We start from the raw sequence: 14,963 nt of genomic DNA on the forward strand, positions 1-14,963 counted from the left end.
CATCGAGGGCAGAAGCATTGCAGAAGAAGTCATCTCATCCACTCGAGCTTCGTGATTCGACGCCATCTTCGTGTATAGACCCACCCATCCTCTCTAAGCGCCCATGTGGAACTTCACATACAACAGAGCGCTTGCAGAACCAGATCTCCAGACGAGAAGAGTCCATCTGAAAATAACTTTGGGTATCATTGGCTCTTCGTATTGTGAGGTATCGTGCTGTATATCCCGGCCATTTCCATGCAAGAGCTCCGCTCGCTATGCAGCATCAACACCATCTTCGACATGCAGTAAGGAGAATCGTCACACGTGGTTTCCTCTCAGGGTCATCGAAGAGGCACAGCTTCCCATTTTCCTTTGAACGGGTTCTCTCGATCTGAGGCGGGCGTGTCGGTGTAAAGACTCTCCTTGCCGCCCGTTTGACTTCGTATCAGATGGCTTCGGAAATCTTCCGGGTCGTGAGGGTCGCTTTTCAGCGTGCCGGGGAAGAAAGGTGTTCGGGGTGTTTGGACGTATGTCCCGCCTTGCATTTCGTACTCAGCGGGTGGCTCGTCGCCGTAATTCTGAGCGAAGCCTTCTTTCTCGGGCTTGTAGAGGTGTTTTCGGCTGTAGCTCCAGACGAAGAAGGTGAGTACGCCGAAAATGACGGCCATGACTGCTACTACGATGCCATAGGGGACGTTGTCGTGGTCATCTTGGGCGAAGTTGAAACCCAGACCTCCGTTTATGAGGGCCAGGATGATGATGGAGATGCCGAAGAAGCGGTGGATCTTGCCCATGATGGTTGGTACTCCCGATCGCATGAAGATGAGATGGTGGCTCAATCCTAGGCCAATTTGAAGGAACAGAGCTGCGAATATGATCAGGCCGATGACTTGGTGAGCTGAGTTGAAGTTTTTCGACTGCGAAAGTGTCAGCTACGCCCGTTTCTTGGATGTGTGAGATAACTTACCTTGTTGTACAACTTCGATGCATAAACACCTAGACCAAGGCCGATAATCACAAAAGCCGTGCCGATCATTTGTGCAAACGCATGGAAAGTAGCCCTTCGTGTGAGTCGCAGTGAAATGGCCCCGAGAGGGAAGATAAGAAGGAATGCGAGACACATGAACACTGCATGTGCCACGGGTGCCCATTCGTCCAATGTTCCGGTGTTGTACGCGGTGCTAGAGAAGTAGTTCGCGAAAGCCCAGAATGAGTCTCCCACTTGGAGCCCTGGATCTTGCGGCGCAGGTACTCTTCCATATGTTCCGGTGTAATTGGTCGCAACAGTCATGTCTAGATTGAAAGTTCCGTAGACTGAATGTTGCCTGAGGTTTGCGTTCGGGTGATTTGAATGCAATGTCTCATTCGGCCCCAAGGCGTAAATAAAAGGCTGCTGCTGGTTCTTGATGTCTATACTCCCAGTCGCCCAGCTGGAGCAGTTTCGGCATACTGCGTGTGCGATCATGATTCCGTCCGGGCTGAGGGTGTTTGAGAATGGGGCGTACTTGTCGGTGTAGACATTGTCGATGCGGCAGTCCTCTTCCCACTCGGGTTCTGTATGACCGGTCGACATACGGCATGAGTTGATCAAAGTATGGCCGTCTTCGCCGATGTACGAAATGAGCATCCGCACGTTCTCCATGCTGCTTCCAAATCCGACTCCCATCCATGAATGCGAGGCCGGCGCATTCATGTGGTAGAACACATCGCCATTCTCGGCCACGTTCAGCGCAAAGACATACCCCTCGGAGGATAGAACAAAGTACGCTGCCTTGGCTTGATCGTCGATACCAGCCGCGATTTCCAGGTCATGGTCGGCTGCCAGAGTGAGGCCTAAAAGGGCCAGTATAAGAGTCAAGGATCTCATCGTGGTGATTCTAGCTGGGCCCGCAGCATTCCGAGGAGTGACGGGCGTAGATGTGCTCAACGGTGGCGGCGGAGAGGCGTGAAGATGGAGGTGATGTGAAGAAAGATCACGGCGGCGCGGAAGTCAAGGGTAAAGGTAGGAGACAGTGCCTTCAGTGCCGACTCCAGATCTTACCGCGCGGCGTGCAGTGATTCGTCATGAGGTCGAAAATAGGTAGAGAAGCGGACGCAGGTCACGCCATGAACCGGCCGCCACTTCTTGTACAACCAGCGAGGCGCAGCGGTGGGTTGGACAGCAGCGGACAGCAGAGGGGCTGAAATGCAATAAGCGCTGCCCTTGGCCAATCTTTGCCGCCCTTCGGCAAGGTCGGCCTGCAGTCCGGGATTCCTGCAGCGCCTATCGATTGGTTGTGGTTGCATGCCCGAGACTTGGTGCCCGCAATTGATGCTGCAGTCAGATTGCGTAGATTCGAGGTGTCCCTGGGCCAGGAGCATCAAGCGCTGCTCTGGTGCTCCTTTGAATTCCTCCTCTTCCGTCTGGAGCAACTTCTGGATTCGTGAAAAGAGAACAGGAGGTCTGTGCGGTAAAGCTTGGGAAGTGAGTGAATGACTAAGCCGCCGTTGGGAAGATGAGGACTTTTCCGACCTCACGTCTTCCAAGTCTCCCATCTTTCACCCGTTCTTACTTACTTCTCACTTTAGAACACGTCAAGCGGGACGCCGAAATGCGGTTGCTGCATCAAGCCTGTTCTCTGGATAGCCCACGACAGCACAGTGTTTCAGAATGCTTACTGGAACCGGGGCCAAAAGAAATCCCGGAGAGTGTGCTGGAACGCTGAATGCGTACAATCATTCTTCACATCCGCGACTTACGACTGAGACACTTTACCTTGGAAGAGAGCGAAACTTTGGCAACTGTAGCCACACGACAGTCACGATGCTTACATTAAATGAATGTGGATGCTAAAGTGCTGTTTTGATTTAAACGACTTTCACGAACGGCTGCATTAGCTATCTGGCTCCGTCGAACTGAACTCCCAATCTCAGGTCTCTCCTGGCCATACTACAACTCTTCAAGACCATGCTTTCAGACACCTTCACGCCAGATGCCGCACCCAATTGTCACGCCGAACTCCAAATCAACTCTCGCAACTCGCCATCTCAAAGACGACTTCTAGCCAGAGCAAGCCTCGAAGTCAGTAGACGGAAATCATGGACGTTTCTGATGCCGCTCTTCTCGTATGCGTCGACATTTCCATACACCATCCTGAATTTAGGATGCTGCATTGGGGCGTAGTCGAAGAGGACCTGAGACGCACGGCTGACGCCATGCGGTCGCGTGAACCACGCATCGAAGCCGGGATGGTCTTCGCGGTCCTTGTCGTTGTATTCAAAACTGAATACTAGTTCGACGACGAATCTTGGCGTTCCGCCCTCCTTCTTGTTCGTGAACATCTCCTTGTGCTGGCGATCTGGTAGTTTGGTGAAGAAGTCGAGGATGTGGCTTTATTTGAAGTCCTGGACGGCGGTCTTGAAATGGGTTGCCGATACGAGCGCCATAGGCAGTACCTCGGAACGGATCTGTCTGTTGACTTGTGCCAGAGCACAGAATGTGGTGAGATTCGTGAGGAGAGGACCTGGCTTTGGGTTTTGCTTCTGCTGGACTTTTTGTGGCCTCTGGAGAAGGCGGACAGTCCGATTAGCACCGATAGCCATCCGATAGATGGTGTTACGTAGCTCGGCGGGCAACTTGAGCAGGAGACACTCCTTACTGTCCTCGGAGGCGGTGGTGTGTTGGTGTGGCGTGTTCATCTTGGCGTTGCGGACACGAGAGGTGAAGATGGCGAGGGTGTTTGAGTCGTTCTCATGATCTAGAAATGCTGATGGAGAAGGTTGGCGTTGTGTGTCGTGCGTTGGGAATAACACACAACGCTGACAGATCACTGGCAATGTTGCCAGTGTGAAGTGGTCGAGTATATTCACTTGTTAGTAGCTTATATTCATCACGATGTCAGTGCTGACGGCTGTCCACGTACAGGTTGGATACCCATCGCTGCAACTTGGACTGTATATCGAGGAAGATCCCATGAAACATGCACGCTTGCTGATCTAGCCGAATGGCTTTGAAGTCTCCCCAAAGCCCACCGTCCAAAGGTGTCCAACCTCCAAAACCACCTCGAATCTTCCCAGCATGCTGTCTTTTGGCGCAGAGATGACGAAGATGCCGGACTCCAGGCTATCACCGCTTCTTGAAGCGAAGTGGCAAAGGCCATCCCCACCTCCGAGCCTCATCCCAGTCTCGTGAAGACAGGTGCCTCTGTATCGCGATCGTCGCCTTCCATTTCCGCTTCGCCATCGGCTCCTCATACACTCCTACGCGAACCATGCGGAGCTGTTCATAGTAACGGTGCTTGCACTCTTTTGCTTCTTTCGATGGTGCGGTCGTCGGTATGGTGAAGTGGATGGGCTGACGGACAGAATAGAGAAAATCGTGCCAATAGACATTCCTTTCATTATCAGCCGCGAGCATGACCCACTCATGCAAACCAGGATGCTCAGAGCGGCTCGAGACATTGTACCTGTTGCTGAAATCAACTTCACGGTCAATCGTGGCCAGGGATCCTCGTGTGGACGGAACATCTGGAGATCTTCGAGTCGGAAGTGATCGAAAAAGAACATGAGGCGGGTGAAGTCGAAGTCGCGAATGGTGACTTTGAGGACTGGAGCCATCATGGTCGCCATCGACAGGGCTTCCGAGCGGATCTGTTTGTTGACTTGGGTCAAAGGGTGAACCGAGCTGAAGACCTCCCTGGCCCGGTCTGCCTCTGGACCCGGTTTGGCTGTCATGAAGGGGTCAGTGCGCAGGAGGTGCGCGGGCCAGTACACGAGATGAACACGCGTTTCATCCGTGAGCGCCAATTCGTAGATGGTGTGGCGCAGCTCCGCCGGCAGTTCGAATAGCCTGTAGGGCTTCTTCGTGGTGTCCTTCGTGTTTTTCGGCCCATCATCTTCCTTCGTCGGCTGGGGTTGCTCTTTCTTCTTTCTGGATGAGGGTACGGCGACGGAGGCGGTGTGGAAGAGGGAGACATATGATCGCCGTGGTGGCTGCGAGCTTGTGGTGGATGTCATGTCGAAGTGGCAAGTCTGGACAGGAACTGGTGCCGCGTGTCGATGAGGAGAGGACGGGCTATTTCAGTTGCGGTGAGCACCTCTGAAGCCTCACTCAATCTTCTGCGTGGACATGTGACTGAGACTTGCAGCAATTAATTTTTGTGCTCCTTTCAGTGCTCTGAGTCTGCGGCTTTGATGCGGTCTGAGAGATGGTTCCAGAAGTATGTCCTGTCCTTTCGAAGTGTCGACGGATTTCGCAGATTTCGCAATCAGTGTCGCGACGCTGAGGATGCACGAGCGAGACACAACAAGATCCAACAGGTTTGAAGGTCGCAGAACCATCGTGCGTCGCACCGTCACCAAGCAAGCCAGCCGACACGAAAACATTCACTCCCCCAAATCCCGCCAAGCCCGCTTAGCACCTCGCTAAACGCCACAACTTCGGCCCAAACCTCGCAAGCCTACATATATCTTTTCAAAACTCTTCGGTCAATTCCGCCTGTTCTACGGAACAGGCGAAGCGACACTGCACGCAAGGCGGTTGCGGGAGGCTCAATAACCGAGGCTTCAATAACTAGGGGTGATTCCTGAGATTGAATGCACTTAATAGAAGACATATCAAATACTGAATGGAGTACCCTTTCCGTCTTCTCCTGCGATCGCGACGCAGTTTCTGTGTAAGGGGGCTAGGGGGACAAGAGCGGTATACCCGTCCTTGTATAAATTTTTTTTTAAGTTTCTTTTTGATGTGGTGTTCGAGATTGTGTTTGCTGGTGCCTGTTTGATGTGAGGAGGGCGCCAGTTCGATCCGCGTCAATTCCACCTGCATCAATTCGATCGATGACATTTCTTTTGCAACACGTCGCCATCGATCTTTTGCGACGAGCGCGTTTTTGCGACGCGACGGAAAGACCTGTCAACACCTTTTTTTTGTTTTGGCCCAAGACTGTCGCATGTCCCTTTTCGAAAATGTCTCGACAAAGAGGTTGGCTCCGTTTGCTCGATGGTTTCATAAAGTCTGCGCGTGCGCTCAGCGCCTTCTCCTCCTACGACTTTTTGACATCGGCTCATGCGATTCAAACCTTCACTGCACACAACGACTTCGTTCGCCAGCTCTATGCATCCTTTTATACCCTGCTTTATGATTACTTGTCCGCTCCTTCCTAATCGGGAAGAGGTGAATACGCATTGGCTCGCGCTCAAATCTTCCGCACAATGCCGTTATACACCCTTCACTCGCAGTGTTCAAGCCTACGACACCTGACTCCCAACTATATAACCCTCATGGCGCCTCGAAGCGGTCTTCGTGCTGCAACATTACCTTGGCAATTTCTGGACTTGCGCCGGTACACAAACGCGAGCACATCTCGAGACAAACAGCACCCTGACACACACGCAAGCGCACCATGTCAATTCAACCAACCACGAATGGCGCGTCTGGCGCTTCATCTTCCCAGGACAAGCCTTTCCGCTTCCTCGACCTTCCTCCTGAGCTCCGCGAAGTCGTGTACGAGAAAGCGCTGGCGAGCGAGCCACTTGCGCACCTCTCGCGCTTCACGAGAGACAAGAATCTACTGACCGATTGCCGCCTCGTTGGGGTGAGCAAGCAGGTCAAAGAGGAGTTTATGAAGATCCTCGATCTCTACGCTCCCGTGATCCGCACTCGGGTCCGCAACTTCGACTTCGGCGCCGTCATCGCCTACCTCAACCGCATCTCGGACGCTGATGTAGAGAAGCTCACCAAGGACACCCACGCCTCGACCCGCATGATGAGAATCGAGTTCGACTTCCGTCGTCCGTTCCCCCACAACTTCGGCAAGCACCTTCAGCGCTGGCTGAATCGGATTCGTGATCCAGCGAGGAAGGGCACGGATGTGGCCTTCGAGTACGTGTGGGATGATGAGGCATGGCGCTATGAGACTCCGCTCGTCGTTACGGTCGATATCCGGCATCCAGACGCTGCAGAAGAGTTCAGAAAGATTCAGCAGACGTCGGGTGCGCACCTTCAGTTGAGTCCCTCGAGCTTGGTCTAAATGAAAGAGTTGGGCACATGGGGGTTGCGAGACACAATAGTTGGAGACATGGAGCAGGTCAGCGAATGTTGATAGTGTGTTTAGCCTATTGGATATTGAGAGCTCTTCCTTCTACACCGTAAATTTTCCATTTCATCTGAACAAGTCACCCTCATCCGTTTGATTTGTCATCGGTCTAAGCTACTTCAACGTTCGGGTCCCTCCTTTGCCCGTAGCACTAACAACATCGGTGTGCGACCAGCGTCTTGAGTTTTTGAGCATCATGCTCATTGTTGCTCTCCTTTGAGGAAACCATGTGTCAGATCCCTTTGTTCGCTACTGCCTGACAAAGGGAGTAGCGACGTTTTCTCGCCGCATTTCTTTGATCATCCCTCACCGCGCCTACTCGTTCCATGCACCTCAAGTTCTTTTCTATTTTGCTTGCACGTCATATTCGTATACATTCTCTGTCACATTTCGTCTGACATGACTCTGGGAGACGCCTATAACATGTCACATATTCGAGTATAATCTGCTCTCCCACTCCTTCCCAATTGAGAAGGAGTGGATCCCGCGCCTTGGCGGCGGCAGCCCTGGATGTTGTTTACCCCCAATCACCGGCCGTCGGCTAGGTGATGACACGGAATCCCGCCTACTTAAACTCCATGGATCTCAGCATCAAGTCTCGCCACCATCAAACCCTCGAGTCAGAACACGATGGCGCCGGTTCAGAAGCGCAAGCGCGAGTCTGATCAAAGCACAATCCCAGTGCAGATGACATTCAAGCGTCCGATGTATACATCATCCGGTATCGACAATGCTTTCACCCCACAAGAACCCGACAACCCATTTCGGTTCCACGATGTGCCTCGAGAAATGCGAGACAACATCTACTCGAAGGCGCTCGAGCACGACACCGTGTACCTATCACGGTTCAGCAAGGACAAGACGCTCCTCACCGACTACCGTCTCGTGGGAGCGAACAAACAGATACGCCACGAGTTCCTCAACGCCATGATAATGTCGGCTCCGGTCATCCAGACACGAGTGCGCAACTTCAACTTCAGCAGTCTCATCTCGTTCTTGAACAGGCTGTCTGACGAAGAACTCTACAAGCTCACGACAGACACCAAGTATGGGACTCGGGTCATGAAGATCCAACTCGAGTCCCACATCCCAGGAGCAGGAGGTCGCAGCCCTAGCAACAGCCTGCAGCGGTGGCTGAATCGGGCTGACGAGCCGACGAAGAAGGGCGTAAATGTCGAGTTTCAGTACGAGTGGCTGGATGATCCGGAGGACACTATCTATGTCGCCGTTGCAGCTCCTGGACCAAAGCGCCAGCATCACTGGAGGAAGACTGCAGCGGCGGCTGGCGAGGGGTTGATGAATGTGGATCCCTTCGACTTATGAGCTGTTACGACGGTGGCGTACTCGAAAAGAGAGGGAGAAGGGTATATGGAGAAGTTGCAAGAAGTTATGAGGGGTTGAGTATGGCGTGGTGGAAGGCTTGAAGGAGACGGTCGATTCGGAAATGAGCATTGCAATGCTGGGACTTGACTTGAGTTGGACATCGCTTCGGATCGAAGACTGTCAATTAATTGGGAATTTTCGTGCTGTATATCAGATTCTACTCCATTCGCAGTGACGTCGTATTGAACCGTTCCTTCGTTCTTTCCACAAATTTTCGTTTGCACGTGAAGATCCCAGCGCACGGACCCACCCGTTTGTAGCGGCTCATGCGTCACAGCAGCTTCACCCACTTCCTCCCAACCGCAACACCATCCAAAATCCACACCTTGTCAAACCCGCACCTCACCACAACATGTATCCCCGCAAGCGCAGGCGCATCGCCGAAGATCTCGCATTCATAGACCGACCCAACTGGGATGGAACAATCTCTATGATGCAGAAACTCGAAAAGCAGATGGCCGCCTTGAAGATCCAAGACGACGAACAGGCCATCACGCATCCTCATGCCTAAGACTACGCTGAAGCCAACCCTTTCCGCTTCCTCGACCTCCCTGGGGAACTTCGCAATATCATCTACTCACTCGCCCTCGAAAGCCATCCGACCCGACTCTCGGACAAAGGTCATCTCCAGAACGACTGTCTCCTCCTCTCCGTCTGCAAGCAAGTCCACTCAGAACTGAAATCGCTCCTGATGACTGAAGGACCACCTTTAAGAACAGTCGTCCATGACTTCAACTTCAGCCACATCATCGCGTTCTTCAGCAACCTCTAAACCTCGACTTCAACAGCATCTACAAAAGTGACGGCCGTGGTAAAGTGTCCATGAGGATCGACCTGACCTTCACCAGACTAAGAGAGGAGTACATGACTCGCGATGCGGCGACGCAGTACGCCAGCTGGCAGAGATGGAACTGCACGACGGAGAGGGGCCGGGCGGTGGATTTCTTGTACGCGTGGAAACTCAAGGTGGGCATGGAGTGCGGATGTCTCAATCATGTACAGGAATTGAGGTCAAAAGAGGAGCAGAAGCGGAAGAAGAAGATCCAGAAGGGGGTGGAGATTGGGAGGGTGGGTTGAAGAAGATGAGGCCAGGGTAGAGGAATGGTGAATCGAGGGACAGTAGGAGAGGAAAACGGCTGTTCATACCCTGGCGATGCACGTATGCATTATCCTCACAGACTGACCGTCTGTTGTGAGGTCACCGGAATCTGGTTGGCTGGGACGTGGAACACGGCAGACGAATGAGGGTGAGATATGAGCAATTAGAGGAGTTGCACAAGATCGCAAGGGGAACTGGAAGAGATAACACCGATTCAAATATTTCAGCTGTAGACCGCTAGTAAGGACTGGGGCATCCTGCATCCTCTACTGCGTATGAAGGCCGCCTCACACACGCTTACGCATCCCTGCCCTCTCTCCGGTTTCCCTCCACCATCTCCACCAAAAGATCAAACTCCTTCTGATCCTCCCCGAGCATAAAAGCCTCAATATTCACCTCCTCATAAGCAAACACCATCCCATACTTATCATCCAACGTCGTATACGTAAACAGCCTCCTGCTCGGATGCTCCTGCAACCCCTTCCTCACCGCCTTGACATTCTCCGGCTCTTGGTCAGGCGGCTCGTAAGGCACGACCGGGCCTTCCTCGCCCGCACGATAGAACTGCTCGTCGTGAGTCAGAGGTGGGGTGCGTTTGTCTTTGAGGATGAAGTCTGAGAGGTTGGGTTGGGTTTGGCGGAGGGTGGAGAAGAATTCGGACCAGGTGAGGACGGTGTGGGCTGTGCCGAAGTTCTCGTCGTTGCCGGCCGAGTAGCAGTTGTTGAGGTGGAAGGATTTGAGTTGGCCAGGCTTCTTTGCGAGGTTGGCGGTTAGGGCGTGGTCGACGAAGCAGTCATGCAGGGTGAGATGTTGGACGTTGGGGAGGTCTTTCGGTTGGATGGGGATGAAGACTTGACGCATGCCTTCGCAGCCTACAAGGATGTCAGTCATAATATCTGCGAGAACGACTGTAGACGATGGACTTACCGATAGGATTATCAGGATGAGCGACCAGCTTCACCGTTGTCGCTTTCATTAGATGTCGAAAGAATGAATCCCTCAGATTCTCAATCGAATCCAGATACCCTGGCAAAGTATTTGAATGCCAACCTACACCGTTATCTCCTCCCCACAGACTGAGTTCAAACTCCTCCAGTCCTCCCAACATCGCCTGCCACTCCGGCGTCTGTTGTGCAGACGTCGTCTTGGGCGGGAGATTGAGCACCTCCAATCGATGAAGCGTCTTGGGACCATTTGCGATGGACTCCAAAGCCTTGCTGTACAAAGCTCGCCATGGGAAATTAGCCTCTGCTTCTGGCACTTCGTCGATGCTCTCCTCGCTGTCGTTGATGTAGATACCGCCTCCGAGCCCTTCGTCGCACCAGCCGCCCCCGTCGTAGTTATCTGGCTGTGGAAAGAACGTGATCGTCAAGGTCGAAACATTTGGAAGCGCTCGACGGCTAAGCAAGTCCCATACGATCGGGGCTGTGCTGGATACCGTGTAGGTGTTGTCCCCTGACTCTTCCGATTCATTCAGATAGAGTTCGAAGTGCAACGTGTGAATGTGGCGGGCGTGTTTCGTAACGATCTGTTCGAGGATCTCGGCATGCTCTGGTAGACTAGTTGCACGAAGGCCTCTGTAGACCGTCGATGCCAGGAATCGTCGAAAACTGGAGTTGGCGGCGCTAAGGGAAGCGCAGTCTTTTGCGTCTAGGAATTCGCTTACACGGATAAGAAGCTCGGCTGGTAAGTCGGAAAGTAATTTGAAGGCCATCTTTGCGATTGTTGCTGAATTGAAGGAGGAAGAGAAAATAGTCGCAAGAGGTGTCGTCGAAAGATATAGTGGATGCCGACCCACTTCAGCCGTATGCCGGCCCAGGCACTCGACCAATTGGAGCCGAGCGTCTCGAAGGATGCCTTGGGAAGAGACCGACGACTTTGCGAGTCCACCTCATCAAGTAACAGCAAAGCCGTGCATTCCATATCTCGAGGATCTAATCGTCGTCGGCGTACCTGTGACGAAGAAGGGGAAATATGTTTCTGGCCAAAGCCTTCTTAATCCTGATCGCCTCCTCGCGAGCTCGGTCTGAATCGAGTTGACGTAGACTTCCGGTCTGCAGCCCTACGAGCACGCGGTGAGCTTCCTGCTGTGATTCAGCGTGACGAAGCCCCTGTGGTAGCGGATGGTCGTCATCGGGCCTGTCGAAGAAATTCATCGTGTACTTGACCTTGACGTTGTAGCCTAATAGCTCATCAGCACTGGAAAGGTGTGTGTTGGCTCCTGTGTTGTCACACCTTTCTCTCCATCATGACCTGCCCGGTTCAGCCAGAAGTGCAGCTCGTGTGCGTTCTTGGAACATCTTCTGGTGACTGTGAGGAAGATGCGGACTTCTCGCTGAGATCGTGTATGGATCTTTGGCAGAGCCTTCAGATCGATATCCGATAGACCGTTGAGAAATCTAACAGCGTGATCGAAATTAAAATCAACGACCTTGAAAATTATAGGTGAAGTGCTGCGAGGACATAAGCTCGAGTAGAGAATGTGTCGACACCTGAACGTACACCATGGTCAAGAGACTGCGGTATTCTTGACGGATCTGTCGGTTGACGCCGACGAGCCGGGATCTGCTCATGATCGATCTGAACCTCTTAGTGTGGACTTCAGCACCGGACGTGGCAACCAGCTCGTAGACAAGGTTGCGAATCTCTCCAGGCAGCTCAAGGAGGAGTGAGCGTCCGTCAGGCATGGGCGCTGGGTTGTACGGACGGGATTCGAAGACCGGGAACGCTCTCGGGTTGACGTAGTTCACATAGCGACACAACTTCAAAGTGCGATCAGGGTCGTCTCGAACGTCACGAGGGTCTTGTTCGATGGGTTGCCTCAGAGCGCGCACGCCCCTAAAGCGGGACAAAGTCGCCGTGTTCTCCATCCTTGACGAATCCATGTTGTGCGGTGTGTTATTGGGAATGGGAGTAGGATGAGAGCATCGTAAAAAGCCCGAATCTTTTATGCTGGACCCTTTTCCCTCAAATATCCATCAGCGAGTAAGAGAAGATGTGAATTCATATGACTGGGGGAGATGCAATAGTGCCGAATGCTTCCAGAAGTCTTGAACTTGACAGATATGCCTGAGGCTGTCCACATTTCACAACCTGGAGGAGAGATGTCTAAGGGATATAATCAATCTTCAATCTAATCCCATCACCACATCAGCTAGACTGGTGTGGGAGGGACATGAAGCTGATTGAATGAATAGAATAGCGCAGTCGGACAGCGCATGACTACTTGACTTACTAGGAATCGAGTTCGAACCCCGGCGAACAACAACGATAAAAAAGTAAAACCATTAAGTTGGCTTTCTCTAGAACTCTGAAATAAGGGTTCTAGTTCTTTTTGCTTTTTTTTTGAACTTGAGAGAGCGCGGGTACGAGTCTGGGATGCTGCGGTGTTGCTCGGCTCGACGACTCTTTTTCGAGATCGGTATGAATCCAATGTCTCTCCAGCCAAGCGTGGCATGGATGAACTCTTCGTCTGTGAGCATTCGTGTAGCGAGACGAATCCTACTGGCGGCCTGAATCCTTCTCGAGTCTCGATGTTGGTCGTCTTTCGGTCTCCGGTCTGTGGTGGAGATTCGAAGCACTTTTGACGGCTGCTACTTGGTACGACAAGAGGCGGCGTTCAGAAGAGAGCAGTCTCCAAGCAAGAGCAGGTACAAGAGAGAGCGTCTTGCAGAAAGGCAAAAGAGATCCAGGCCTTCCTTTCTCTCCTCCCAATCTAATCGCCAAACCCAGCACAGTCCACGTCGCACAACACCGCATCGAAGATCTCGCCAGCAGACCCATGCCCCCCTCCGCCTTCCCCAAGCGCAGCACGACGAAGCAAGACCTCGAGTTTTAAACGAAGGTGCAGCAGCGTGCCAGGCCCGGGGTGCTAACAGCCATCGGCGCCTCGTGCCACAATACCGCGCAGTAGACTCCCCTTAGCTGCCGACGTTCCCCGGCCGAGGACATCCAATAGCAACCCAGACCGGGATTCGACGACACGGACTGACTTTGCCGTGAGACCTCACCTGCTTCCACCACCCGCGACAATACTCTGTTTCGAGAGGAGAGAAAGCTATGTCTACCTTCGGCTCCCCCGGCGGCAGCACCAAGTTCTCCAAACCCATCCCGCCTGAACGCGGCTCTTTCCCCCTCGACCATGGAGCGGAATGCCAGCCTATTATGCAGCAGTACCTCAAGTGTTTGAAGAGTCATCGCGGGGTCAATGATGATGAGTGCAGGGCGTTGAGTAAGAGTTATCTGACGTGTCGGATGGAGAGGTGAGAATACAGATTGGGGAGTGGGATTGGTGGGGACGAGGTTGCTGATGGTCAAGCAGGAATCTGATGGCGCCGGACTCGATGCGGAATTTGGGGTTTCAAGAGAAGGAGAAGGAGGTGGAGAATGAGGCCGGGAAGAAATGAAGAAGAGATGCAGACAGACGTGAGAGAGGCTGTTTGTGGGCGCGGCATACTAGAGACAAGCTGGCCCTCGATGGCAACCTTCCATCGCTGGAGTCAATTGGTCACACGAGTCGTCTTCAGCACGCTGAACGCCATTCTCTTACCAAGACTCGAGCAAGAACGGGGCGGTCAAGTCATGGACAGCCGAAACCACCATTCTCAAAGAGCTAGAACTCCAGCTCCACGAACACCATCTCCGCGATAACACACACTGCCTACCCCACGAACGCCTCGCCTTAGAACCTAACCCAAAAATAATCCCTCTCTCTACGCCCACTCCCCCGGTCCCGCAGTCTCGCTCGTGCACTGCCCCAGCACAGCAAGATCGAGCGAAAGAACCAAGCTCAAGAAACCCAGATGACAGGCCACCGGGTCAAACACACAGCACGACAGGAGCTGGGGCCAGACTGCCAGGAACGAGCGACGACACCCCTCCTCAGAACTGCAAGATCTGGCGAACCAAACACCAAGCAGGCCGATCAAGAGGCGGGGAGCAAAAGGACCAGCGCATCTGAATGACACCTCGCCAGCGAAAACCGAGTTTCACATCCCGACGACCAGGAAACCAGAATCCAACCCTCGTCTCTGCAAGATCTGAGACGTGGCAGATCAGGAGCGAAGCGCAAACTATGCAAGGCACAGAAGAAGAACACATTTGACACCTGTCACATCCATCCACCATCCTGCACCACATCCATCCCGCATTCACGCCAGATCAGGAGAGGAGAGAGAGAGAGAAAAGAACTTGGAAACAGGCGCACAAGCATCTGAGATGAGACGAAACTGGGAGAACTTGTTCGGGGGGAGGAGAGGAGGGCAGCATCACATCACATCACCGTACTGCACATTTGAGTATTGAGACATCAGGACTCAGGACCGAGGCAAGACCGCTTTGCTGTCGGTCGGTATCAGCAAAGGAATGCAACTCTTTCTCAGACATCGTGCCCAAGATAGCCTGCCACGAATCTCGAACCTACC

General features: G+C 53.0%; 7 protein-coding genes across 7 annotated transcripts; 3 read left to right on the forward strand and 4 right to left on the reverse strand.

Moving 5' to 3' along the window:
• Positions 1–323: 323 nt before the first annotated feature.
• M409DRAFT_50824 (iron reductase domain protein) lies at positions 324–1,849 on the reverse strand (the record flags this gene model as incomplete). Its single annotated transcript, XM_033811641.1, has 2 exons — positions 324–899; positions 950–1,849. 2 exons carry the CDS (start codon positions 1,847–1,849, stop codon positions 324–326), a joined length of 1,476 nt encoding a protein of 491 aa, XP_033672264.1.
• A 1,160-nt stretch (positions 1,850–3,009) lies between these two features.
• Positions 3,010–4,977, reverse strand: M409DRAFT_18492 (uncharacterized protein; the record flags this gene model as incomplete). Its single annotated transcript, XM_033804521.1, has 3 exons — positions 3,010–3,312; positions 3,418–3,728; positions 4,428–4,977. The coding sequence occupies 3 exons, from the start codon at positions 4,975–4,977 to the stop codon at positions 3,010–3,012; spliced, it is 1,164 nt and encodes a 387-aa protein (XP_033672265.1).
• A 1,388-nt stretch (positions 4,978–6,365) lies between these two features.
• On the forward strand, positions 6,366–6,992 carry M409DRAFT_18493 (uncharacterized protein; the record flags this gene model as incomplete). Its single annotated transcript, XM_033804522.1, has 1 exon — positions 6,366–6,992. The coding sequence occupies one exon, from the start codon at positions 6,366–6,368 to the stop codon at positions 6,990–6,992; it is 627 nt and encodes a 208-aa protein (XP_033672266.1).
• Positions 6,993–7,688: 696 nt separating this feature from the next.
• Positions 7,689–8,381, forward strand: M409DRAFT_18494 (uncharacterized protein; the record flags this gene model as incomplete). The annotated part of the gene is made up of 1 exon (XM_033804523.1): positions 7,689–8,381. One exon carries the CDS (start codon positions 7,689–7,691, stop codon positions 8,379–8,381), a length of 693 nt encoding a protein of 230 aa, XP_033672267.1.
• Positions 8,382–9,837: 1,456 nt separating this feature from the next.
• M409DRAFT_18495 (uncharacterized protein) lies at positions 9,838–11,254 on the reverse strand (the record flags this gene model as incomplete). Its single annotated transcript, XM_033804524.1, has 2 exons — positions 9,838–10,412; positions 10,468–11,254. The coding sequence occupies 2 exons, from the start codon at positions 11,252–11,254 to the stop codon at positions 9,838–9,840; spliced, it is 1,362 nt and encodes a 453-aa protein (XP_033672268.1).
• Positions 11,255–11,474: 220 nt separating this feature from the next.
• Positions 11,475–12,410, reverse strand: M409DRAFT_18496 (uncharacterized protein; the record flags this gene model as incomplete). The annotated part of the gene is made up of 3 exons (XM_033804525.1): positions 11,475–11,722; positions 11,776–11,993; positions 12,043–12,410. 3 exons carry the CDS (start codon positions 12,408–12,410, stop codon positions 11,475–11,477), a joined length of 834 nt encoding a protein of 277 aa, XP_033672269.1.
• Positions 12,411–13,599: 1,189 nt separating this feature from the next.
• On the forward strand, positions 13,600–14,504 carry M409DRAFT_63685 (uncharacterized protein; the record flags this gene model as incomplete). Its single annotated transcript, XM_033815711.1, has 3 exons — positions 13,600–13,802; positions 13,862–13,919; positions 14,457–14,504. The coding sequence occupies 3 exons, from the start codon at positions 13,600–13,602 to the stop codon at positions 14,502–14,504; spliced, it is 309 nt and encodes a 102-aa protein (XP_033672270.1).
• Positions 14,505–14,963: the final 459 nt, after the last annotated feature.

The sequence above is a fragment of the Zasmidium cellare genome, assembly GCF_010093935.1.
Source record: "Zasmidium cellare ATCC 36951 unplaced genomic scaffold M409scaffold_5, whole genome shotgun sequence".
Taxonomy (NCBI): domain Eukaryota; kingdom Fungi; phylum Ascomycota; class Dothideomycetes; order Mycosphaerellales; family Mycosphaerellaceae; genus Zasmidium; species Zasmidium cellare.